At 48.0% G+C, this 25,580-nt stretch overlaps 7 protein-coding genes and 1 non-coding gene across 8 annotated transcripts; 5 read left to right on the forward strand and 3 right to left on the reverse strand.

Annotated features, from left to right (window-relative positions):
• Positions 1-819: 819 nt before the first annotated feature.
• Positions 820-3,752, forward strand: SPPG_02811 (uncharacterized protein; the record flags this gene model as incomplete). Its single annotated transcript, XM_016751097.1, has 13 exons — positions 820-862; positions 979-1,089; positions 1,149-1,205; positions 1,285-1,406; positions 1,496-1,654; positions 1,714-1,802; positions 1,867-1,976; positions 2,050-2,144; positions 2,208-2,272; positions 2,344-2,380; positions 2,444-2,641; positions 2,705-3,196; positions 3,258-3,752. The coding sequence occupies 13 exons, from the start codon at positions 820-822 to the stop codon at positions 3,750-3,752; spliced, it is 2,073 nt and encodes a 690-aa protein (XP_016610379.1).
• A 772-nt stretch (positions 3,753-4,524) lies between these two features.
• SPPG_02812 (CCR4-NOT core subunit CDC36) lies at positions 4,525-5,952 on the forward strand (the record flags this gene model as incomplete). The annotated part of the gene is made up of 1 exon (XM_016751098.1): positions 4,525-5,952. The coding sequence occupies one exon, from the start codon at positions 4,525-4,527 to the stop codon at positions 5,950-5,952; it is 1,428 nt and encodes a 475-aa protein (XP_016610380.1).
• A 133-nt stretch (positions 5,953-6,085) lies between these two features.
• On the reverse strand, positions 6,086-7,087 carry SPPG_02813 (uncharacterized protein). The gene is made up of 2 exons (XM_016751099.1): positions 6,478-7,087; positions 6,086-6,402 (listed from the first exon to the last, which is right to left on the reverse strand). The coding sequence occupies exons 1-2, from the start codon at positions 6,667-6,669 to the stop codon at positions 6,169-6,171; spliced, it is 426 nt and encodes a 141-aa protein (XP_016610381.1). The 5' UTR covers positions 6,670-7,087; the 3' UTR covers positions 6,086-6,168.
• A 113-nt stretch (positions 7,088-7,200) lies between these two features.
• SPPG_10069 lies at positions 7,201-7,274 on the forward strand. The gene has a single exon. It is a non-coding gene; the product is annotated as a tRNA-Ile (tRNA).
• Positions 7,275-7,674: 400 nt separating this feature from the next.
• SPPG_02814 (uncharacterized protein) lies at positions 7,675-13,088 on the forward strand (the record flags this gene model as incomplete). Its single annotated transcript, XM_016751100.1, has 15 exons — positions 7,675-7,891; positions 7,990-8,105; positions 8,173-8,244; positions 8,327-8,449; positions 8,558-8,973; positions 9,032-9,161; positions 9,235-9,525; positions 9,594-10,217; positions 10,277-10,396; positions 10,489-11,197; positions 11,260-11,555; positions 11,616-11,850; positions 11,920-12,077; positions 12,151-12,260; positions 12,338-13,088. 15 exons carry the CDS (start codon positions 7,675-7,677, stop codon positions 12,999-13,001), a joined length of 4,281 nt encoding a protein of 1,426 aa, XP_016610382.1. The 3' UTR covers positions 13,002-13,088.
• A 736-nt stretch (positions 13,089-13,824) lies between these two features.
• On the forward strand, positions 13,825-15,673 carry SPPG_02816 (uncharacterized protein). The gene is made up of 6 exons (XM_016751101.1): positions 13,825-14,068; positions 14,137-14,656; positions 14,711-14,833; positions 14,904-14,972; positions 15,034-15,203; positions 15,289-15,673. Exons 2-6 carry the CDS (start codon positions 14,417-14,419, stop codon positions 15,434-15,436), a joined length of 750 nt encoding a protein of 249 aa, XP_016610383.1. The 5' UTR covers positions 13,825-14,068; positions 14,137-14,416; the 3' UTR covers positions 15,437-15,673.
• On the reverse strand, positions 15,475-22,223 carry SPPG_02817 (uncharacterized protein; the record flags this gene model as incomplete). Its single annotated transcript, XM_016751102.1, has 22 exons — positions 15,475-16,244; positions 16,346-16,519; positions 16,589-17,462; positions 17,537-17,875; positions 17,933-18,155; positions 18,217-18,272; positions 18,331-18,716; positions 18,777-18,861; positions 18,931-18,962; positions 19,023-19,157; positions 19,225-19,555; positions 19,631-19,728; positions 19,812-19,963; positions 20,033-20,204; positions 20,275-20,290; positions 20,372-20,390; positions 20,455-20,575; positions 20,638-20,737; positions 20,805-21,243; positions 21,308-21,726; positions 21,802-21,965; positions 22,020-22,223. The coding sequence occupies 22 exons, from the start codon at positions 22,221-22,223 to the stop codon at positions 15,534-15,536; spliced, it is 5,250 nt and encodes a 1,749-aa protein (XP_016610384.1). The 3' UTR covers positions 15,475-15,533.
• A 227-nt stretch (positions 22,224-22,450) lies between these two features.
• Positions 22,451-25,472, reverse strand: SPPG_02818 (uncharacterized protein; the record flags this gene model as incomplete). The annotated part of the gene is made up of 8 exons (XM_016751103.1): positions 25,168-25,472; positions 24,940-25,108; positions 24,736-24,916; positions 24,647-24,669; positions 24,519-24,589; positions 23,732-24,448; positions 23,579-23,677; positions 22,451-23,521 (listed from the first exon to the last, which is right to left on the reverse strand). The coding sequence occupies exons 1-8, from the start codon at positions 25,459-25,461 to the stop codon at positions 22,451-22,453; spliced, it is 2,625 nt and encodes an 874-aa protein (XP_016610385.1). The 5' UTR covers positions 25,462-25,472.
• Between the last annotated feature and the right edge of the window lie 108 nt (positions 25,473-25,580).

Here is a 25,580-nt window from a genome sequence, read left to right on the forward strand (position 1 = left end):
GCTTCCCACGAAACAAGGCATCTGGCCTCGTTAGCATGAGAATTTTACGGTGTGCATGGTAGATGAATATTTCTGGCCATGTTGCTGCGAGCTGGCGAAACAATATATGAGCACCTCTCCGGTGGCAGGGAAACCGGCCAGTTTGGAAATCTGCGCAGGTGATATGGCCTTTCACAGTGCAAAGGATTCCAGCAGCGATACCATCGACGTGGACTTGAGACTTAATGCGAAAAGCGCTGTGTAGGGTGGGGACTTGCATGCTGGCTATCGACATGCGATGAGGCGCAACAAAAATGAAAAGACGAAGGAAAAGAATTGGATTCTGCAATAACACTTCTGAAATGCTCGGGTTGAGTAAAGGCAGATAAATTTGTGGACTGGAATAGGGGACAAGACGACAGCAAAGATGGTAAGAGTAGCAGCAAGCCTTACTCCCGAGATTTGAAATGAACTGTTCGAAAGCTTCCAATTGTAGATTCCTTAAAAAAGCTTCCTTGTACCAAGAAATTAGCGATCAACCACATCCCTAAAATGGCGAATGCAAAGCTTCCCTGGACCCAAACCTACGCATATTCAGGCGCCGAGGCTGGGTATAGTTCAAAACAAGCTTGTCGACCAAAAGGTATAGCGGAATGATTACGTGATGCAGTTCTCGGGTGTGACTCATGGTTGACAGTTGGCGTGGTCTGCTGCGCTTTGGGCCGCGGTTGGAGGAGCAGCATTACCGCTCGTTCACAGCAGAATTAAAAGTCGTCTAGCAATTACGGTCAACAGGGCTGGAAGCTTTTCTGCCTGAATATTGTTTCGGATTGTTTAGGCATGGACGATGAACGCCTACTGGCTGCCGTTAAGGCATGGCAAGGTACTGTCGCGACAGGATTCTATGGGGCTGAGGTCACACCCTACTATTCATCCATGTGTTTCCCTGCTTGAGTGATTTCGCGTTCTCATTATTGCATTCCCTTGGTGCTACTCTAGATATCAACCTTCCTACATTACAACTTTCTCTGGACGCGCAAGGACTAGAAATAGTTGAAAACCAAAAAGAAGGGCTACAGAGCCGGAAGAGACTTGCAGAGCAGACTAAAGGTGGAGTGACGTCCGGTAGATCATGTCTCAAGAGGGGAGGATTCACCGTTAGGCCATAGAGTTCAAGAAGATACCAGATGGGGAAAAGATAAAGGAGCTGAAGGGCCTTTTAAAAGGTATGCAACAACTTCAGCCTTTAGTTTGAGCTGGCGACTTTGAAAACCTTTACTTACTTACCTCACCTTTCTTGAAAAGCCTATCAGTCTGAAATCGATGTTATTACACGACGATCAAAGACAGCCGAGACTGCTTTTTTGAATCTATACAAGCTATTAGCAGAGGCACCCGATCCTGCTTCTCTTTTCGAAACTGTCTCTGTACGTAGGCATCTTCAATTGCGTTTTGCCCTCATTTGCAGGTTTCTTACTGATAAACTGTAAATCATATATCTTGCCCCTCGACACAGGCGCAGACTGCCCAACTTACCGAGCTCCACTCCCTTCAACTTGCAAATCAACAACTTCGCGATGAACTGTCCCAAACGAAAGAGCAGCTTGCAGGAATGAAGAAGGAAGAGGGAGGAATGGCAACTCTGAAGGCACGCTTGACGAGATACGAAGCAATGGTAACATAATCATGATACTATCCGTGTCTTACTGCAGCCATAGTTAACTTCGTTGACAGCTGGATGATATGGTCAATGAAAAAGTCGCGCAGAAAGAGGCTGAAATGAAGGTGGCGATGGACGAGAAAATCCGGATCTATAAGGAGACGTTCGTATTGACGATTGCTTTTGTGGAAAAAAAAACGCACTCTAATATGCGATTGCGTCCTTAGAGAGTATTCCCTACAGCGCCAACTGAGCCAAATGAAAGATCAGATGACATCCTTGCAGACGACGCATGAGGTAACTCAAGCTCGGTTGGTGGACCACAGTCAAAAGTATGGTAAGATTTCATTCGTTTGGGACACCATCTTGCAGTCCAGGAGTCCGGACCAACAATACTCTTCCGAATACAGACGAAGAAGTCGCAGCAAAACTTGGAGAACTGGAAATTGTCATGGTGGACCTTGATCGTGCGAATCTAAAGATTGCACAATTGGAGAGGGACAATGTGTGTGCTTCGATCTATTTCAGATTCTTTTGCGAATCGTACTTATTATGTCAAACGTGGTAGGACATTCTAAAGGCAGACTTGTCAAAGTATCGGGGCGACGATGTTAATGGAGTCGAGTGGCAAGAGTATGTATTTGCGGCGTGGTTAGGGAACTGCCATCTTATCTAACTATCTGGGTTCCATTCTACCAATTCAGTCCAACGGTATTGTCGAAGAAGATTCAATCCCTCGAGGTAATTCAATGGCATACCGTCTGCAAATGTTGTCTCGCACTAACAGTACTACTATAACTGAAGGCAGATCTATCCAACCATATATCCGAGGCTGAAAAGCTGCAAGCAACAATAAGGACGAAGGAGGCAGATTACGTGAAACGGCTCAGTGAAATGGAGAGGGATTTAGCAAGAAAAACTCTGGAGGTCGCTGAGTACGAGACAAAGATGGTCATGTACGAAGATTATGACGAAATCAAAAGAGAATTAGATATCGTCAAGGTATGAGTGTTTCGCCCGTCCCAACCTGAAGATGTTCACCAATATCGGTTATACCCAATTTAGTCAATCGAGTTTGATGGGCTCGAACTTGATGATAACACAGATCCTCTCGGCACTCCCACGTCTCCTGATCTGCACTCCGCCACGCCAATAGACACCACATCTTCCCACTCGAATTCCCTGGAACGTCTCCTTCTTTCCAAGAACAAAAAGCTACAATCCATGTTGACAGCAGCGAAGTTGTCCCTCACTAATACGCAAACCGAGCTGAGTGATGTTTCGAAACGGCTGGAGGATGCTCAGCGCGAGGCAGAAAACTCTAAAGCACTGGTTAGGAAACTAGAGGAGGATCTAGCGAAGATAGAGAGGTTTGGTGGATCAGCGAGAAGTAGCGTTGGAGTAATCCATGGCGATGGATTATCTGCGCTAGTATCTGGGGCAACGCTGTCTCCGGTGGTGATGCCGCGATCAGCTGAAGTGAGCGAAAGTTCGATTGTCCCCATCCTGACCAGCCAAAGAGATCGGTATCGGCAGAGAAACGCGGAATTGGAAGAGGTATATTCCCTCGATCGATCCTTCAAAGACCGAAGTATGCTAACCAATTTTTTCCTTCCAGCAATTGCGTTCACACATGGCCACGATATCAGATTTGCGTAATGAAGTAGAGCGGCTCAAAGCCGATAATGTGAAGTTATATGAACGGATGCGTTATGCGCAGACATTTTCTTCGCCGGACGATGACAACGGAGGCTCCTCCAATCGGCGATCCCGTACGAGTAATCATACCTCGATAGATATGGCGGCCTATCCATCGGGGAGCACTGGGGATGTTGCAAACAAGTACCGTGCTGCATATGAGACCTCCTTGGACCCCTTTGCGCAGTTCCATACTCAGGAGAAGGCCCGAAGAGTACGAGACTTGAATCCTGCGGACCGGGCTGCTTTTGTTTTTACCAGAATGGTACTGAGTCATCGTGGAATGCGATGGGGATTTGTGATTTACTGTGTTGGATTGCATTTGCTAGTATGGTGGGTTGCTTTTGGGGGAGTTATAACGGGAGATGTCAAATACGGTGAAGGTCTTGAAGCGAAAGACCAGGCACCAAATTAGTTTTGCATATATCAAAGACGATTCATGTATTTGTGGCTCGAAACGCAAGCGTTGTGGGTCGAACTCGTGACATCATTACCATGCCAACAGCGTAATACACGCCACATCCACACCCATCTGAAGCTTCAACAAAGGATAGTGTTTGGTGCAGAGCCGACGAGCGCTTCATCTTCCCACCCAGCTTTACCTTGCACTGACCACACCAAACGTGCCGAATACGTTTCCTTATTTACGGTGAGTTGCGAGGTGTTTCGTGAGAAAATGGCGATGCTGTGGGTCCATTCGTTGGATGACCCATCCGCAACTGTATCGACCTGGATCTCAACGGTGTCTCGCACAGGAATCGCTCTTACGCGCGTTCGAGAGTCTAGCTAGAACAAGGTGGGTAAGCTGTCCGGAGGTCAAACCTTGTTGGATACTGGTTGGTGGTTGGGAAGTATGTGATACGGTTGCGGCCAGCTGGTCTGCTGTTTCGCATTTGTGCACATGGTAGTCCCGAGTGGGAAGAAAGTCCTTGTTGTAGATCGATTCAGCATCCGAATGCTATTTATGGGGCCGGGAGTGGCGAGGGAGATGGAAGGTAGACGAGGAAGTGGACACGTTGTTACTTTAATTCATAGATCTACAGACACAACGGTTTCTAAATTTTCTACCGTATCATTTCTTGATTTAGTTGCAGCGTCAAAAGGCGTTGGAACAAATATAGAGGACATATAAGGCAAAGCAGCCGTCAAGAAGAAAAACGAAGCAAGAAGGTTGGATCGATAGCGTTATGGCAGATTTTCCAGCGTTGGGAAACTCTTCTATAAGAGATGGTGCCAATGGCCCGTCACTCTTGTCTTTTTCTACGATAGCTGGCGGACGAGGTCCGGCAGGACCGGACGGCCTAAGAAGCGGAAACGGTACGAACCCACAATCAGCGGATTTCACAATCGACGACTTTCCAGCATTGACACCAACTGCGTCCGCAAACCAACCACATCACCCGCAAATATTGAATCGAACAGGCAGCATCCCGGGTGCAGGGCGCGATATGTCAGCATCAAATGGTATCGCTCCTAATGGAGGTATGGGAATGGCAATGGGACCTGTTACTGGATTTGGACCATCATCGGTTATTGGGATGCCTGCGAATGCAGGAGTAACCCCAAGAGTTCCTCCACCACCCGGTACCGCTCCAATAAAACGACCTATTGGTGCTGGATCCAATTACGCATCCAAAGCGCAACAGCCACAGGGTGGTGAAATCGTTGGCACCAGAGCATCGACACCAGCAGACCCACCAGCATCCGGCTCAACGCCGATTCCCCCAGCTGGAACCACAGATAAATATGGATTGTACGGTCTCATCGACGTGATACGAATGACAGATCCAGATATGAACATGCTGTCTCTTGGATGCGATTTGACTGGGTTGGGCCTTAACCTTAACTCAAATGACGCTCTTTATTCTACATTTATGTCACCCTTCTCCGAGCACCCGACGTTAGGATCCGAGCCCCAGTTTGCATTACCACCGTGCTACAATCTTCTTCAATCTCCACCTCCATCCATGACGAAAATAGGTAGCTTCTCCGATGAGACACTGTTCTATATTTTCTACGCCATGCCCCGCGAGTCACTTCAGGAGGCGTCCGCACAAGAGCTGTATAACCGTAACTGGCGATTCCACAAAGAGTTGAAATTATGGCTGAGTAAAGACGCTACTCTGGAAACTGTGAAGGGAGCTGGATTTGAGCGGGGAATTTTTGTCTTTTTCGACCCAACAAGTTGGATGCGAGTTAAGAAGGAGTGGATTGTGTATTATGATCAGTTGGAGGAGCGCGGACCTCTTGCCGGAGACATTCGAGTGGCAAGGCCTGGAGGAGTAAATCTGGTTACTAGTGGCGGCCCACCACCAGGGGTAGCGTTGGAATTTGGTAGCCTCGGGCCGGCAGGGTTCAGCGGTGACCGAGCGACTGGCGGAGGAAGTATAGATCCAAATACGGCTAGTGGTGCAACGACTGCTGCATTACCCGGATGGCCGAACACGTCGATGCAACAACAGCAGTCAGCCGCGAACTTTTTCGGAGGGCTCGCATCTTCATCACAGGGCAGTACACTACAAGTGGATCAGGGTGGTGGGCCGCTGGGGTCGAACAGCGGCAACGGGGGCGTTCAGGGATCAACTCCTGGGGTGATTGTTGCAGCAGGACGATGAGAGGACGACGTTCTGGCAGTGATCTGATTCTGTGCGCCTGGATGGCGCCGCTCTGGTTTTGTATGCAAACTGTGCGTCCAAATGAATTAATGTTGATGCTACATTCTGCTTTCAAAATCTTGCAAAGTTGAGCATTTTATATATTGGTATGGTCAATGTTACACTACAGTCGGTTGCAGGCGAACAGAACAACCGCACGCTGTCCTTGCACTTTTACTACGCCCCATCTCGGTTCTTTCTCGCTTCGGTAACTCTCTCTGGTTCCACAATGCCCAGTTTGTTTTCTGGAGTTGCTGTCGATTGTGGCTGATTACCTTGTTCAGCGGCCCTAACATAATCCGACACTGCACTCCCCATCAGATCGTGGCCTCTCATGTCCCTTTCATGCGTTTCTTGCTGTCGTTGAGCGTGGATTTCATCTGGAGTCTGATTTCTCTGAGGTTGATTCGACTAGTCATCCACAAAATCGTTAGAATTCATGCCGTATTCTGTTTATCCATCCTATGCTGGAGGAAACCAACTTACTCTCTCCCAGTTGGGGAAATCATGGTAATGCTCAGGAGGAACTTCCCGTTCTCGCTTTGGGGTGACACCAGGATACGCTACGTCTTCAGGTGCAGGCGGATTCTTGAACGTGTCTGTTTCCGGAATTTGTGTAAAAGTCTGGAGGAGTTTGCCGAGAGGATTTGATGCTGGTTCGCCACGGTTCTTGGACATTGTGGTTACGATTTTTTTGCAAAAGAGTGAGAGTACTGTTGGATATCCTTCAAAATCTGTAACTTTTCTGATTTATAGGATGTGGAAGAGCAAGTTTGGGCTTGTGTGTTTTTGCGAGCTTTCACTTGGAGTATTTTGTATTTAAACAAAGGAAAATGAACATTACATCATTCATGCGTTGATGGCTTGAAAAAGACTTTTTGTCAGGTCTTTATTCGTTGCGTCGATGAGGTAGGAAACGAGTGGCGTGCTATCCTTCCACGTTTTGTAATAAGAAGGGTTGGAAGGTGGAATATGACATACTAGTACGTAGTCTCGTAGTTTTTAGCGACGTTTGCGGTGCGTGTCGCCCGGGGATCTTCGTTCGTGCAATAAATAGAATTGAAATAACAATATCTTTTGTCGCAAATACAAAGTTGGAACACTTATATCCTGTATTGGTTCATGTTGTCATCAAATTGTGTGATGAAATACCTTGGGAGGTGATAGAAGATATTGAATATTATGACCATTTCTGGCCATCGGTTTATAGCTCTCTTAGCTCAGTTGGTTAGAGCGTGGTGCTAATAACGCCAAGGTCACAGGTTCGACCCCTGTAGGGAGCACTACGCAGGATAGAATGATCTTTTGGTTTTGATCAGTTTTCCAATTAAGCATTTTGCTTTTTTCAACGACTTCCGATACCCTGAAGACTTGACAATAGTCGACATTAAGAGATGACTCTGGATATTCTCCTGTCACCTTTGGCCTTGTTTTGTTTTTCGGTGTTTTCCCCACCACCACCCTCAACTATCCTCGATTTTCACGTTTACTCTTGTTTACGTAAACGTGCCCAGTGGATGTTAACAGCAACCTGCAAGAACAGTTTTCCCTAGATTGTTGACGAGGACATGGCAGACGTTCGTTGGAAACCCTTCTTATTAGGATAAACATTAGGGGGCACACCTATACATAGAGTATTTTATTTGAGCATATTCCAGTCCGTGCCAGCATCGTCGTCGACCCATGGCTGCTCCACCACCAGTTCAACCACCCGCTCCTTTGCGTTTTGCCGACTTTTTCTTTCAATGTGGGTTGAACCCCGATGCCAAGCTAGCTGACAGACGAGTTTTGGATGATGGCTCTGTGGCGGGTGAGGTCGCGCAGAGAAATGCAGAGGAGGAGCGACGGAGAGCACCCTCGGATGGTGTCACGCCGAGCACGCCTATGCCATTACCCCAAGGTGTGTTCAAACCATCGCCTTGACTAGCATGGACTGTTGGGGGTAAAGGTTGTGTACAAATTTCAAGAACTGATCTGGCCTCTTCTTCGGTGTTTCAGCGAAATTGAAGAAGAAGCATCACCCACTTGAATGGAGATATGCCCCTGAAATCCTGTGTCGGTACCCAAAGACGGACTATTCCGAAAAGGAGCGATTTCCTGCGTACCTTCCGATGGTATAATTTGCTGGCGGTCTTCTCGAAAAGCGTGTACGTTTACATGCTTATCATCTGCATTAATTAGTTTTGCTTTCCGAACAACATCCAACTTCACTTGGAAGACAATGGGCCGCCGCCGGAAAAGTATCATTCATTTGTACGTATCCATTACCAGGGAAACCTCCTCGTTACATTGGCGTACGTATCTCTTGGGCCGTGCTCATTTTTACGTACAACAGATCATAACTGAGGAGACTGGAGCAAAGTGTTACGGTGTTTGTGTCACTGTTTACGAAAGGCTGCAATCCCAACATGCAGCTGAATTAGAACAGATAACACAGGAACTTCGTTCTGGCAGTTTGGTAAGTATTGAAGTGGTTGTTTAAAGCGATGCAGTTACATTTGCGTTTATATCAGGATCATATGGACTCCCTGTTGACTAAATTCTGTACTTCAATTTGTCTGGAAAGGGATCTAGCGACCTGGAGTACATTCAGCATATTCAATCGCAGCTTGCGGAAAATCAGGAGGCCCTTCTTCACGCGCGTCTTGGCATCACAGGCATCACAGAGCAACGCACATCTATCACTTCGGGATCCGCTTCCAAGCCGGCCGCAACGCCCTCTACTCCTGACAGCGACAGTGTTACCACCGAACACACCATTCAAGATGCCGAAGAGAAGGTGAAGTTATACCGGGATTTGCTAGCGCCACTCAACACTCTCCTGGCGGATGCAGAGAACGTATATATACCGCGGACAATTGGCGTTCTAAGTCATTGGCCCTGGCATGATTTCTTGAAGGATTGGCTTTGCGAGGTGCTGAGAGTTGTTCGAGGAGAGTATGACGAATGTCCGCACAGCAAGGCAGTGGCGCCATTGGAGAGGTTGGTTTCGTTGCCAAATATCTGGTGGTGGAAACAGCTAAATCGTGTATGTTGAAAGATTTGTAGTGAACCTGATACATGAGATACCCTTACCCCCTCCTGGAAAGTTGGAACTCTCGATCCATGTCGGGCAGCTCCATCTGTTTTGCTCGCGACCCCCCGTGAACACAATATCTGTCCTCAAGAATGTAATTATACGATGCTATCTTGATTTAGCTTGTGCTTGACAGAACGAAACTTACGCATCATGGCCTCCGACAGTTTTCCCTGTATCCCATGTTTCGCGCCCTCTCCGTCGCCAACATCATTACTATCTTTGAACTCGCCCTCGCTGAGCGAAAAATCATCTTTCTCTCATCCCACTTGTCCATGCTAACGCTCGCCGCGGAAACTCTATGCCTATTCTTTTTCCCGCTGTTTTGGCAGCACATTTTGATTCCGATTCTTCCAGCGCGCTTGTTGAGTTACCTTCAGGCGCCGATGCCGTATATTGTTGGCGTTCAAAGGGAGTACTTTACACCCGATGTACAGGATGAATGGAAACCACCAGATGTAGGTATTGGACATTTTGGATGCAGGATAATATGGAATATTCATGAGGGACTCATACCTACTTCCAGGCCCATGTGATTGACCTGGACAACGACATTGTGACTGTGGCAGATCCACCACCCAGTCTTCCCGCACGCGAGCGCAAGAAATTAACAATGCGACTGGAAAAAGCTACCGGCACCTTTCAACCTATTTCGCCACATCATAAGCCACCACTTGCCGAAAGATCCCCACGGGCCGATCGTGGCGTCCCTCTTACCGTCCAGTACGCTCTCCCCCTTGGGAAACACGTTCCCACTTCTTGTGAATCCGCTCGCCGACGTCAAGAGGTGCCGGATGGTTCGTCTCGGACCCGCGCAGCTTCCGAAACTTTGACATCTACCCGGAATCGAGGAACGTCCTTTCAATTTCCACACTCCCCATCCAACAACGGAATCACTGGTGCATGGCTGGAGAAGCTGAATCGACACTTTAGTGCCACGTCGGGCTTGACTGCTGGGCAGTTTGCAACATCTAATTTTTCCCTCTCGAGTGGCTCGTCGACTGATGAGCGGCTTACCGGCGGCGGCGGATCATGGTGGCATCTGGGCCGAGAGGAGAGTTCCGCTGGGCTTGGGGACGAGAAAAGAAGATCAGTGGATGTTGACAGTTTGTATTTGAGGGCAAGTTCAACAAGATCGTCAACAGATGAGGTAGGTTCCAACGCTGCGGTGCTATATTTTTGCATCATACTAACTGTGAAATGTACCAGCATGACGGGAGTTCAGCAGGAAGTCCTGAGAGGCCTTCGCCAACGTCATCTGATGCGGGGGCGCTGCCGCGATTGCGAGCACCATTCTTTGCAAGATCGGGCTCCAGGCCTGATGACAAGGTATGTATAAGAATGTGACATTACGCCGTTTGCACAACGTTACTCATGTCATATTTCAATTCTATTTTACGTTGACCACCTCCTCTTGGCAGCCACTGAAACAGGTCCCTTCAAGTAGTAGCATTTCTTCCATGTTCAGCAGCTTCGCGCATGCCACTCCTGCTCGCAAGACCCCACGTCCCTCGACAGGAGGTCACCCACACCGGCTCTCGTTGTCTGCATCTTCAACCACATCAACCGCCACTACCAGCTCTGCCTATTTTGCGCAATACATGCCACCGGCCATGGAAGATGTTGCACCGACAAAGCAGGGGATAAATTTGCGACGAAAGGAAGGCCACCTATTTTACGCAGTCACCGTTATATCGCCGTGGTCGGGAAGAGATGTTGATGATATTGTTGGTAGTAACGATGTCCTCCACAGTCAATCCAGCACATCTATTCGTGATGAGAACGATGATGAGGATGACGACCGACCTCTTTCGACATACACTGCTTCCGCGCCAAACCCTCCATCTTCAAAAGTTGCAGGACTAGGACGCAAGGGATCCGAACTAAAGCGTCCTTCGCGTCGGTTTTCTTTGAAGCGAGGTGCGAGTCGATCAAAGAGTGTGGATATGATGAACGGTGAGCAGCCATCACTAGAACACCAGGCAGGTACTGGAAGTCGGCGACGATCATCGGGATCCACCGGGATCGATCCATCTCTCCCCGTTGTCACATTGGAGCTGGGTGCAGTGTGTAGATGCTGCCGCGAAGACTTGGTGGATCAGGAGGATGCAACCGTTCTTCAATGTGATGGTAGGGCACATAGAATTGATCCTTCATCTGCTACAGACATTAAGCTCGTCTTCATACCCTAGTTTGCAATACACGAATACATACAGGATGTCTCCCACTCACTGAATCACACCCCTGCTCTGCCACCTTCGATGAACGCAAGATTCAACTTGCATTTCTCAAAGTCTTCACGTCCCTTCTACGAAATTATCGACAGCATCTAGCCTCCGCGGAAGAGCTACGAGGAAATGTGACACCATTGAGCGGTGCTAGTCGTAGTGCTAGCCAAGAAAGCTTCAAGGCGTTAGATATGGAGATGCTGCAGGAGCAATGGTTTCGGAAGGACGAGTTTCTGGCGACATGTGACAAGGAAGCAAAGGTACCTCTTTGGAACCCGATCATATCTGCCAAAAATTTCAATCGATTGACACTTTGTTAGCCTTTCATGACTCAGTTTGTGGAAACTCAAGCTTTTGCCCAGTTCACCCTGGACCGGGTGGAACGTCCCGAAAGCGATTATGAAGTGCTATTCTTCGATGAGTGCATTAAAGAAAAGCGTAATCGATCAAAATTGCGAATCGGAAAGGAGAGCACTCCTTTCTTGACGGAGACCGCCTACGATATTCGCACCACGATTACTTGTTTTGGAGTTTCAATAGACGGGCTGGAATCTCGTGAGTTGGCGACAGCATGAATGAACATTTCAAAATGACACATTAATGGTAACGCCTGTATCATTCTAGGGAAATCCTTCTCCTCAAATACTATACCAATACATCTTGACGAAAAGCTCCTGGGCACCCCACGCCATGTTCAGCCGCTAATTACTCAGTCCGATCACAAAATGATGCGATCGATGACCAACGAACTGGTGCAAAGAGCTAGAATAGCTACCACGATGGTAATTGCATGACGGTGCCATGTTGCTCATTAATGAGCTCAATAATTACTTAAATGATTCTTTTGATGTATAGCGCCGAAAGCAGGACTTTAGCAAATGGATGCGGACAAAGTGGAAGCACTTCCAAAAAATGGGAGGTGGTGAGGTGGTGTCACTAGGGTTCCTCCCTGACGAGCAGAGACGGTAAGTGTCTTTTATCAAATTTCTTTATGAAACGTTGGGACTTTTTGGTACAGCCGTCTGACCTTCCAAATTACTAGTGAACTTTTTGAAGAGCGCATGCATCAAGTGACATCTGTCATTGATCGCTTCGAGCAACGTCATCTGTCTAGCCAGACGCCTTCTCAAGTTCACCAAGCGCTTGAGGAGCTTCATGCTCAAAACTTGGTCCTCATGCGTGCCGCCGATGAAGAGCAGCTAGTGGACGCAGAAGACCAAGAGGACCTCCAGGGTGTTTATGGGCGCCTGTTCAGGGTGATCACCATTTACGAAGACTTTTTGGCAACGTTAGGGAGCGCCGCAGCCAATGGCACGACGGAAGTTCCGGGGACAGAGGTACAGGACGGAAAGTACAAACTTCGAGTTTCTATTGGTCCCGAATTTGGAAGTGTATCCGACTGGTTGGCCACCACGGTAATCGGATATGAGGGCGAAGGTGAAGGGAACACGGTAGATAGAGACCATGAAAATGACCAAGTTGCTGGATACCGACAAGAGGCGGGGGTGGATGCGAAGCAGTCAAACGATACTATCAATCGTGAAGCGTTTCAGCCAGCCAATGTGGATAAACCTCACGCACTGGTGGATGGGCCTGCTGCAGAAACCAAATCCCTCAATACCGAAACGGGGACGGAAGCATCTCTTGCGGAAAGCAATTATCCAGGGCGGCTTGCGCCTAGCCGAAAATCTGATGCCTCAATGTGATGACTACTGTATTGGTGTTTAGTGTTTTATATTTGGGATTGTAAAATATATATGTGATTGCAAAATCCGCTGTTACCAGTATACATTATATACACTTGCAACCTGCCCTTCCATGAGTTTCACGATCAATTCTTTTAACGCAGCAAGGCAGGGCTACAAAAAGCGGCGGTTATTTCTCCTTTTGCCTTCTCGTGTTTACTTTCTCCATACTGGGAACATCCTCTTCGTCGCCTAACACGGCTACCTCGCTGGATTTCTTCAACACTGGGGTTGGATTTTTTTGGCCTGGACGTTCAATAAGAAGCGCCGGATTGTCGGGTGAGCCATTTCTAGTGATATGCTTCCCTATTGCGAGCCAGAATGACTTTAGTGCTAGTACAGCAGAACATACATATGAACGATATACCTTTAATATCTTTTTCCAGCTTTCCCTCTGAAACTTCTGCAACTTGCCCCTCAGCGTGCCCACGACCCCAGTTCCAGGCGACATGCGAGCCTTTGCAGACTTTGTTGCCACTCGCATCTGTCATGATCACTTGATATGGACGTTTCTTTTGATATAAACTTTCTTCTTTTGATTAACCGGAATTCAAAGTTTCAACCTTGTGTTGAAGCAAGCAATCGAACAGGCGATTGTCCACAAACGAAATATTTCTCTCTACGCTGGAAATCCGCGACAGGCAACAGAAACCTGAATCGCTATTTGTTGAGGCAAGATATACAGATGCGAATTCATCCGCATGTTATTTTCCACCGTTGATTGCATCATCCTGGGGCTGACGCGCAGCTAAACCACCCCTTATGGCCAGCAGGTCTGTCAGTTGCGCGATAACTGCAGTACCTCAAGACCATCCTGCACTAAACACCAATGTTTTCGGCCAGACTGCACTGCTACGAGAACTCTGAAACCGCCCACAAGCTGCATTTGAACGTACTCAACTCTGTATCAGACGAGGTGCCTCGGAGAGCGCGCCTCGTGGCCTTTTTGCCCACGACAGGCTAGTGCTTTTGCAACGGTTTTTGACAGTGGGGTGCGAAGCCGAGAATGGTTATAAGGTATTTACAAGGTACATACACATTTTCTGATGCTAACGTTAGTACCAGAAAGTAATGTTAAAATCTTCTATTTTACTAGTAAGCGGCAACCCGCAACGGACTTGGTCGCCCGCGCTTAAGGGCGGCACGGAGCAGCGGAACCAGTAGTACAAGTACTAGTAACAAGTAACATTGTAATGTACCTACCCTGCGCAGCTAGTTGTTTATGTGATGAGAATTTCTCGCATTCAAAATTGGCGAGTTCCGAGTACACCAAGGGAGACAAACCATGGAAAAGTAGGTGATAAGAGTTGACGGCACTTTCAACGCGTTCACGAACCATTTGGGAGAGACACTATCACCATCGCAGGCAGCTCGACATGAAGGGACATTTCGTTTATGTCTGGTCCCTGTTGGCGGTAGCTGGCCTATATAACTTGATATGCTGCCTGCTATTTCGATTATCAGAAACTGAAAAGATAGCTCTTATCGTGGTGGACGTTCAAAATGACTTTCTTCCACCTTCCGGTGCCCTGCCCGTTCCAGGGGGACGAGAAATTGTGCCGGTGGTCGAGAGGCTGCTCGAGAGGTGTGAGTGGGATCTAGTTGTGGCGACGCAGGTGTGAAATTTACGCTTTATCGGGCTCGTTTCACTGCTGACCTTATTTATGAAGGATTGGCATCCTCCAAATCATGCCTCATTTGCGTCCAGATGGGGCGTAGAACCGATGTCCGTCGTGGAATACGATTATATGGGAAGGCGAATTGACCAGATAGCATGGCCAGATCACTGCCTGGTGAGTGAGCTATGAGTAACAAAAAGATACCTAGAATCAAGCAAAACCAACATTGTGTTTGATCGGTGAGGTTGAAACACCCGGAGCAGCCCTTGCATTTCGATCAGCAGCTGGGACGATAGATCACTACGTCCGAAAAGTATAGATCATAACCAGGTTGCAGAGCGCCATGACGACGTTGACCTGTCCAACTTCTGTAGGGCATCATTACAGATCTGGACGCTTATTCTGCATTTGCTTATAGGGATTATATCGCGTACACTGATCTTGCGAGAAAGCTCTGGGAAAAGCGTATCTCCCACGCATATGTAGTGGGCCTCGCAGCGGATGTATGCGTTGTATCGACCGCAATAGATTCGATTGCCTTTGGGTAGGTCGACCTTTATTACGTGATAGTGTACTGCTCAATTCCCCTTGTACAACCCATTGATCGACTCATCAAAATTACTGGGCAGATTCCATACTACTGTTATCACCAATGCCACACGAGCTATCAGAGGCAAAGAAGGCATGGAAGACATGAGGAGGCGTATCGAAGCATTTGGTGGTCGGGTCGCGTCTTTAGAAGATGAGCAGTTTCGAAGGTTTTGCCCCAGGTATTGATAGATACGGGGGTGATAAACAAAGATTTCGGCTTTGATTCTTCGTTTGAACCTGCGAGGTTTTATTGAATTCACATTATATATACATCGTATTTACTCTATCTATGGTCATCCAGAGGCCGCCAGTCCATGCTCACCATGGCGCTTGGCCGTGGGGCGTCTATGGCCGCTGCAAATAAATTCAAATTATGTTTTCCGCATACGCGCCTCAGTATTGTGAGCTCCCATTGACACTCGCAGGCGATCAGCACCCGCTCCGCCCACTGTACGTTGAGAATGTGGTGAAGTGGAATTACCTCGCTTGGAGAGAGGATGAATGAGCACGTTGAGGGTAGGGGGTACGGCACAATCTTGGAACGCCCCGAATTGATGCGACATGTTAAAGACAATCTTGCGGCATCCAGATCTGAAGTGGATCTCTTTCCGGTAGTGTCCCAACTTCCAGGGATCCCAAATGCTCGCTCCAGCCTCGTCAATCGGGCTATGAGCATAGCCGCATAAAAGGACGTCAAGGCCCCATTAAGTCGGTGTACAGCGATACATCTCTTCCACATATGTGCACATTTATAGGCATCTCCGTGCTGGAGTAGGACCTGAAGACCTTTTGCGCAGTGAGCGGTAAAATCGTTCAGTGTACAAGTTCTGTTTTTTGATGTCTGCCGGATAATATGGCGCACTAACTTAGTGATTGCGAGAAGTTCGCGATTTGCTGAAGATCGAGGATGTTCGTTGATGGCGACCTCCTTTAAATGAAGCGCCCAGGAACTGATTATATAGAATATGTTCAGATGAATGGTGTGCATTGAAGGCTTTTCACAATTGTCGTGTTTAGAATGGTGAAGTGCACGTATATAAGCGGTCAATCAAGGTGTTAAGTCGAGAAAGTCGATCTTCTGGCAAAGCTGCTTACCATTTTGACGGGTATTTTCTCCGCGCACTGGATGAGAAAACCGCAAGTCTCGAGTGCTGCCTGGACCCATACCTCCAATTCTTCTTGATTCGCTGATTGTATTTGTATGACTTCCACCGCCAACATTAGCATGAGATCAGTATATCGGTAGTGGGGTGTGAACGCCTCCGCATGCTAGTGGCACCCAATGCAGCTCGAGGTCAGTAATCAGAGCAAATTAAAGAACATGGATGCAAGGCCTACCGAAGCATCCAATACTTGCTCCTGGGCAATCCTATACCAATTCAGCATTTCCACCTTTTCTACTGCCTGGGACATAGCAGCGGCAATAGAGCAGGCTGGATGGTGCCCCAGCCCACCGGTTACATCACATTCACTCAGGGTCTTGTACATCTTGATGAGCACGTCTGTGTACTCTTGTCTCCTTCCCAGAGTATGTAGGCAACTGCTGAAAATTGTCGCATTCAGATGGGCCAAAGGACTACCCTGCATGTTTTGTGCTTCATATAACGCATTGACCTCTCGCGCAAACTTCTCGCATAGAGACCAATTACCGACGGCATATAAATATCTGACATACGTCTGTCGCGCGAAGAGAGTATCGGCCGAATTGGGGCATCGTTCAAGATATTCAGCGCCAAGCGCAATATATTTGGATGAAAGCTTAAACTTGCACCGATTGAGGAGCCCAAAGCCAAGTGCCATTGAGTAGAACGCAAGGTACGCGGGCTTACTGGTGGCAAGGGCACTTGAAAATGTCAGCCCCGTCAGGCATAAGAAAGCGTTGTAATCAGGTCGACCCATCAAACTGAGTTGAGTAAGCATGGTACGATATATTTCTAGCACCTCGGTGATGTGCCGGATCCTCTCCGGCACGGCGTGCTCTTCATTGTCATTTGAAACAGGTGTGATCTTCTTGAATTTGCCAGCTTCTGACTCGAATGCAGCAAGTCCGAGTTGTTCCCTGCGAGCATCGTCTTTTGCATTCAAGATGCGGTATTGGACGAGCATTTGACGGAGCAGTTTCAATTTGTGACCGATAGATCCTGGAGTCGGTAGCTTAACATTTAAGATAGCTAGTGCTGCTTTGCATTCCATCACGCCAGCTGTATAATCCCTGCAAAATGTACAAGGCCCAATTAATGTAATCTGCCTTTGAAATGGAGATCACACAACCTCCGCTGTCCGTACCAATTCTGCTCATACAATTGCGCCAGTCGTCGATGATGCCTTGCTAATTGAATCTTATCAAATGGTACATCCTCAGGATAATCTTCCAGAAGCTTTATCAGCCGATCGTATGCTGCTAATCCCAACTCTGCATGCCGCGATTCTTCCGCATAAAACACGAATGCCATCTCTGCATACTTTATCTTTCTGGCACCGTTTCCAGAACAATGATCCAAATGGAAAACCAGCATGGGTAGCGCATCTTTCTTGTTTAATGGGGTCAACAACGCGGTATAGTAGTTCGCGAAAGAGTTATGCAAGTCTTCGCGCCTATCCGGCGGAAGAGAGGCGTAGATACACCTGGCAATTGCGCTGTTAGCGACTCTCCTCAGCTAATGAGCAGCAAAGGTTGCTTACTGTTTAAGAACTATGTGGCGGAAACCCATGGCTGTGTAGGGTGAGGTATCGTCACCGATCATCAAACCTGGTAAATCGGTCGCTGGGACCAACATGTTCAGAGTGTCCACTTTGCTAATGTAGTCATACAAAGAGCTAATGCTCGTCCAAGGAAGAGGGTTGTCTGTACTCTTGTGTGTTTCGCAAAGAACATGTGCGACCTCCCCCAACGTGAAATATTGCCCTATTCAAAACACTTAAATTAGTGAAAAGGCGTGTGGGCTCAAGCTTTTTCAGATGCTTACCAGCTACTGAAGCCACACGGAGAATGCGCTTCAATGCCGCCGGTACCCTGTCTACTCTAAAATGCTAACGTATTTAGAGATTCTCCGTGTAAACATTAAACGAAAGAAACTTACTGCGAAATTATGGCAGAGCGCACATCTACAGGCATCGGGATTTCCCTTTTCAGCTCGAAAGCTCTTATTCGGGGCATTGTGTTATTCACATCGCTCTCTCGTCCGGACTTTGCGCTGCTAGAGCCACGTGGATGGTTCGCATTCGGCAAAGGCAATTGAGAAGTCACTCGCAACGATTCACAGATGAGCTCGATGATCATTGGGTTGCCCTGGCTTCTTTGCCAGATCAGGTCTAAGAGACGAGGGTCGGTGGTTTCGGACTGCAGAACACTTTGTGCTAATGCCATGCTTTTTGGTCGATTCAGTGGCTGAAGCTCAATATGGCTAGTAAACTCAGAAGTCACAAGCCCAGTGAAGTTTGCTGCCTGGATATCATTGGTATACTCCTAAGATCCCAAACATCTTAGTAAGTTCCAGATCATCGCATCATGCCTTGTGTTAATTACCTGAATGGGACGAGACGTGGTATAAAAGAAGACTTTTGGGCATCGCTTTACAAGATCTACTAGAATCGCATATCCGGCCGCATCGCTAACAACAGTATCTTGTTAACCAGGAAGCAAGCTGCTTACTGTCTAGTTTACTGCGTGCAAGACCTACTGCCATTGGAGATCTTCGCAAAGAATCATCACCTAAAAATGAACTCTGCGTAAGTAAATGACTTCCAGGTATTTCTGAGTCCTTGTATGCACCTTTATTCGGAGATGCATTGTTAACTTGTTTAGAAGTCGGGAAACTACAGCGACAATCTCCGAACTGAAATTAGCTGCTAAAAGCGGACTTGAAGACCTTAAGCGCTCTTGGTTGAAGCCAAGAAGATCATTGAGCTATGAAAAGAAAGCGGAGCATGAATGGACATGATTGCCCAACATTAGAAGTAGAAATACCACACACCACATCCAAGGATCTACCGCTCTCTCGGAGGAGAGTCATTATACTCGATACCTTCTTCCGCAAATGAGATCGCCCAAGCTGCCGAAGACTGCTCGATCGTGACACTAGCCGCATGTCACGAGCTACCGTACCAATGTGTGCAGCACTGCTACTTGTTGAGGATCGAGCAATGGTGACCGTTTCGAGCTTTTCTGATTCTGCTTCATGAACGCGGTACTCAAGTATCCCGGTCTCGACATACTGTGCGTACACACGGTCAAATAGGCAGGTGAGAAATACGCGGATAGAGTAGAAAGGCGATAGTTTGTGGGTTTCGCTGGAGCGACTCTCACTGGGAGTCAACGTCAGATGTGAGTAACCGTGACAAGCACCGGTACACAACCGATTCGACGACTGATTCTTTTACCATATTACTGCATCCGGTATTGCTGCTGCCTGTTGCTTGATATACGCGCTTAATGCAGTCTTCCCGAGACCGGTTGCACCGCTGATCACTAGCCGAACCTACTCCAGCCATGAGCAGCAGCTTCAAATTACTCAGAGGCTGAAGACCTCCGACGGATTCCCATACCGGAGTTATATCTTACCATCAAATCGTCCTTCCAGCGATCAAGAACCGTACCAATAAATGTCAACTCGTGTTCGCGCCCAACGAGTGATGTGTATGTCGAGAAGCTTTGAGGCTCTGGCTGTTGCTTCCCGCGAAGGGGTAGGTAAACAGGAATAGGAGCATCGCAACCTAGAGCATTCTCCCGGATAATTAAGCTCGAGGGCGTGCATTCGAGAAAAACTAACCTGGTCAGCTAACCTTTGACCATGATCACACGCATGGAAGGATCAAACTCTACAGCTTCCGCACCTTCCATATACAGCGGTTCTGTACATAAGATGCCTCCTTGTGACAGCGGCTCTGTCATCAGTCGTGCTGCTTCGTTAACGGCTACTCCGAGTACCGTGCCGTCCCTTCGAGCCTCGTTACCCTTGTGACAAAATGGGTCGCAAGTCATTCCTGATCTTTGCGAGAAGAACATTTTCAATGTTGAGCCTCACCATAATGCCAGAAAAGCTGTTCACCACCAGAGAAGGAACAAAATGAGCGTCTGCAGGTCTACCAGTATAACCTTAGACTGTGACGTGGTTCACTCACACAATGCCTTCGGAAACCCCTATACATGACTGTAGTCAGCCAGGTTTAGCCATACTACCAACCTCTGAGGTCAAAAATCGTACCTATAGCAAAGTCATTGCCCACCATGCCCCGTAGTTCGTCGCGAATTTCCATGGCCGCGTAGAGAGCGAACACAGCATCACCCCGCTCATGGGTAAAGCCTTCAACACCCCATACAAGAAGCTGTACATCGAAAAATCAGGTACTTCGCTTTGAAGAGTAAAAGCGAACACCCAAATAGCTACCGCAGTTGCACCTTTGTCGTCCACATTGAACTGACGAATGGTGCCCTCATATCGATGGATAGCTTCAAGGATGACAATCATGACACTCTGCGCTGTTAAGCTTGATGTAAAGTTCTATTAGCGAGAAGCTCTACGGGATCATAATGTAACCAGCGTTTGTCTCTCACAGCATTTCCATAGGATCATCAGTCGCTCCAAGTTTTGGCAGCCTGACGAACACAGCACAGATGTTTCGCAGCTCATTATGCATAACCTCAACATCTTCTTCGTTCTCCAAGTCTTGTAATATTCGCGATAAGCTTTCGTGTATATAGTCGTTATATCTTACAGAACCTTTTCCCTCGTTCTGCGAGGGCGTCGCATTTGGGTCCATCATAGCCGCCGTCCCTTCCTGTTCATTCTTCAACACATCAGGAAGTGATGCCAGATCGACAGCATCCTCCTTGATGATGAAACATCCACGTCCATCACCATCGAGGTATGATTCATTGAGCGTTATTTCTCTTTCGTTTCGGATCACGGTGTTCGTGAGCAAGTTCCAGCAGGCAGCAGACATGCCGACTTCGCCAGATCGTGTGAATGGAAGAATGGCCATGGCATCCTCCACTGTATTATGTGGCTGTTAAACTAGCGAAGCATCATACAGGTGACATATACGCACACAACGTACCAGATGGCCCTGCAACAAAGTATTCCACACGTTCCCCCGCCCGTCCAACGTGCAATGCGCTGAACTCCCCACATCCTAAACCCATATGAATCTTCAAGGCAAACGGGACATATTTCTCTCTTCTTTCTCTCCTGAAGCCTGGTTCATGGTAGGGAGATTCTCGTCCAGTATGCGAGGAAAAAGTGGACAAAAGAGAGGCTTCTGACTTTGCTCGGTCTTCAGGAAAGTGCTCAGGAATTCTGATGGTGTAGCCCCGGAAAGTTTGCAGAATTTCGCAACAACATAAAATAGCAGAAAGGGTTGCTTTCGCGCAAGCATCCGGCATATTAGTGATTGTATCAACCTGACTGCCAGTTCGGGCCATGGCATGCTCTGCAGCCGGTTTGATGAGATTCTCGGGCGAGGGACTTTCGGCAGCCCTTGAGGATGGCAATGAATGAGCAAAGAATGTTGGATGGGACATTCTAGAGCATTGTTTTCCATGCTTTACTTGCCAGCAACAGATCAATGCATCCCCAACAAATTTCACCACAGATCCATTATGTCGGTGCACGCAATCGATGAGTCCCGAGAATACTGGGTTGATGATATTCCGAATTTTAGCTCCTCCACCACTCCCAAATCTCTGCGCCAACGTCGTAGTCAACGTAGTAAATCCCTGTGTATTCAATGAGCCCACCGATTGCATTCTACTCAGATATTTGTCTCTTACCGATATGTCTATCACACCCACAGCTCCGGTATGACGAAAACCAAAAGGCAGCGGAGGAAGCCATTCCTGCCCGCTATCTGTGCTTTGCAATCGACAAACCTTTTGCACATTTAAGGGCACAAATTTCTCCAAGTACTTTTCAAGTTTAGTTGGTGGTACTGCTATGGATTTGGATGGTATTGGGCCTAAGGATGGGGAGGCCATCCTTGGATTTGCCGGCACACAAACAAAGCAGATGATGGACACGGCGGCTGTATGTCAGCGTAACGGAGATAAACCCTGCATGATGATTGTCCTCGATGGATCAGACCCTTAAAATCTTAGGGTATGTTATATAACATGAAGCGATTTGATTGATGGTAGGTTCGACCTTGCTGCAATAAAAGGTGCGCATAATTACTGTTCGATTTATATGGACCCTAAAGCTACCCCTACGGGATGACGATGTCTGGGCTAATCCAGTCTTCTGTGATAGTTTCCATTTCCGCCGAACTGTCTCGTTCAAATCTTACCCGGATCAGATAAGTACCCGCCCCGGCTGGTCCCGCACCTTGCATTGTGCCAGCCTCCTCAGTATTCCCTCCTTCCCATTCCCCAACATTCCCATCTCCACCATCATCGTTCAACAGCTCTCCTCGCCACAATAATTTGTAGACCAGCCGATTTCCTCCGTTTCGCCCTACCCAATTGAGGCGTCCTATTAGTCCCACACTGTCACCACCATTCAAGAGTTCGACCTGGACTTTGCGCGCAGGAAGCTGAAGCGAGAAGACAAGGGCTAGGACTTCGTCAGCCGGATTAAACGGAACGGGAGCTGAGGTGGTATTAGTAGCAAATGTGGTGTTATCCGGATACCGCAGGATATATGGGTAACTTCCGTTGGGTGGAAGCAGTGGAATATCCAGATACGATCCGAGCAAACCCAGATAGGTTGCATGAAGAGCTGTAGGCACAATAGAGTTTGTCGGAACAGCATTGATAACGCCACTAAATAGCCACTGTTCCGTAGCTGAAATGTTGGGCGGATATATGTGGACAGAAAGCTGCGTAGTTCCCAGGGCAGGAACGATGAGCGTAGATGTGTCGAACTCAGTGGTGGCAGGATAGTTGTTTGACTCTGCAGGAGGCACAATCATTGGGTCCGTCACATTAATCGACGACGCAGACGTGTGCGAGACCGAATATGCCACATCTTCTGATCCCGTATTATTGAATTGCAAGGTAACAGTGAAGGGTAACGAAACGTTCGAACTTTGGCCCAGCCGAATCTTACTCGGTGTTAGTCTGACGGTGGTGTTGATAGCCGCCTGAAGATTGATTAGGCCTGTCCCTTGGGATGGGATACTCACGACCGTATTGGACAGAGTAGGATGGACTATTGGTATAGCGGTAGTTTGGAGAAGATTGACGGCTTCTATGTTGGTGAGATTTGGACCAAATTTCTGGCGAAGGATGGCCATACATCCTGCAAGGTATGGGCTGGCCATAGAAGTTCCCGACAGCTACAATAAGAAAGATTATCTGCGGAAGAAGGATTCTAAGCGCCGCTAGACACCTACGGGATAGTAAGACCCTTTGAATACAGGGTAGGTTGAATAAACAATGCTTCCTGGTGCCGTAATATCCGGCTTCAACTCTAATGAAGGTGCCGGACCCCACTACATCACTAGGCATTAGTCCTGCTCCACTACCAGAAGAGCGGCGACACATACACTCGAGTAATCTGCAATCCGTCCACCGTTTGGATTGTCCAGAACCTTTAATTCACCATCCAGCAGCAGCGTAACGTCCCCTTGCTGGCTTTCAATAATCCCTCGAATCCACTCCCCTTCAGCCTGCTCAATACTGAAAACAACCAACTCGGTCAAGGGCCTTTCCAGAGCAAAGCGATATAGGCCCTCCCGGTCATTCCATACAATCATTGCAATACCTCCCACGTCCCGGATGTTCACGGCTTTGCGATTAAACGTACATCCTCCGCGTTTCACCAACACTATAGATGAGTTAAAGCTTGCCGAGGATGGAAGCGGCGTACATGCGTCAGTAGGTGCGACACGGAGAGGAACATTGGTAGGCAACATGGTGATATTGCTAGTGCTTGCATACGTGACATTGTGACTAGCATTGGTGCTGAGAGTAAAAAATCCGCCAAGAAAGTACGTATTCTCGCACGACGCTACTGCCAGAGTTGGTGGAGAAACGGCTGGAGCAGGAGCCGACCAGAGTCCCTGTACACCGTAGTTTCCCTGTGCAGCGACGACAATCACACCGAGACGTGCCAGGCTTGTTGCAGAAACTGCCTCGGGGGTATCAGGCCATCCACCACTCGTTCCAATGCTCAGATTGACGATGTCCACCGCATCGGCGTACGCTTGTTCCAGTGCTTTCAGAATTAGTTCGCTATTTGTTCCACCTTCACATCCAAATACCTGGTGCAAACAAGTGGACAAGGATTCTGGGGCGAATGCGTGTGATCAAAATAAACAAAGCGATAAATACCTTGTAGGCGGCCAGAGTTACATTTGGAGCCACGCCAGCAACGCGATCATCTAATCCCGCTATAATGCCAGCTTTACATGTGGCTTAAAGGTTGTACCCCCGTGCATGTAGTTCCGCATGCAACCTACCGACGTGCGTTCCATGCCCAGTACTGTTATAAACCCGCATCAGCAATGGTAGCGCACGGTCAGAGGGCAACGCATAGCAAGCGGCTCACCAATCCATGGGATCACTGTCAGGAACCGGGTCCGGCCCATTCTCGCCCCGAAAGCCATCTCCTGCAAAGTCATATCCATGCGCAATTCTGCAACCTTCCCCGAAGCATCCACCCAGTGCCGGATGAGTGTAGTCAACTCCTGTAGCAGCAACATTAGTCCACAGCAATTCTTTACTGGCAGCTGAATACCATTGGGAAGATTACCTGAATCCACTATGGCGACTTTAACACCTGTCCCGTCAAACTGACCGATTACTCCTTCAACGCCAGTCATTCGATGGGTGAGGTGCATCAAAGGAGATGAAAGATGTGGATACACCCCAGAGATGTCTGGTGGGATCGGCGCTAATGGATACGGTCCTGCATAGTTCTCCTGGGTGCTGCCAAGTAATTATCAAAATCGAGATCGGCTTCCTGGATCCGTCGACTTACCACAGGCCAGATTCGTTCAACTGCATCAGTCTCATTGAAGTTGACTTTGTTCCTCTCGAGTAATTCGACGGAAAGTCCCCCAAAGACCTCTGGATACAGACTTCGCACTTTAATGAAGCCGCCTATTTCATACTGTGCACGAAACTTTGCCAAAGCCATTGAAAACGATATGGATTCATTCAGTCGTAGCTTAATGATGAGATTCTTTGATGTAGCTGGTCCAGCTATGATGGCAAGTTGACGCAGGACCATGAAGATGAGGAAACCTATGAGCTTGCTCTGTACAACGAGCATTTTACAAAGTGACCCGGAAGAAAAGAAGAGAAAATCGAGTGGTCAAAGAAAGGCGAGAGGTCTGTGGCATTCCTGAACAGTGCCATTTAACTTGCTGTATGTATTGTGGAGTGGGATAG

The sequence above is a fragment of the Spizellomyces punctatus genome, assembly GCF_000182565.1.
Source record: "Spizellomyces punctatus DAOM BR117 chromosome Unknown supercont1.4, whole genome shotgun sequence".
NCBI classification, from domain to species: Eukaryota; Fungi; Chytridiomycota; class Chytridiomycetes; order Spizellomycetales; family Spizellomycetaceae; genus Spizellomyces; species Spizellomyces punctatus.

Coding starts and splice junctions, on each gene's coding strand:
- SPPG_02813 (XM_016751099.1), bottom strand. CDS start 6,669: ATGTCCAAGAACCGTGGCGAACCAGCATCAAATCCTCTCGGCAAACTC. Junction 6,403..6,477: donor ATTTCCCCAACTGGGAGAGA/GTAAGTTGGTTT, acceptor GTGGATGACTAG/TCGAATCAACCTCAGAGAAA.
- SPPG_02816 (XM_016751101.1), top strand. CDS start 14,417: ATGAAGGGACATTTCGTTTATGTCTGGTCCCTGTTGGCGGTAGCTGGC. Junction 14,657..14,710: donor ATCTAGTTGTGGCGACGCAG/GTGTGAAATTTA, acceptor TTATTTATGAAG/GATTGGCATCCTCCAAATCA. Junction 14,834..14,903: donor CATGGCCAGATCACTGCCTG/GTGAGTGAGCTA, acceptor TTGATCGGTGAG/GTTGAAACACCCGGAGCAGC.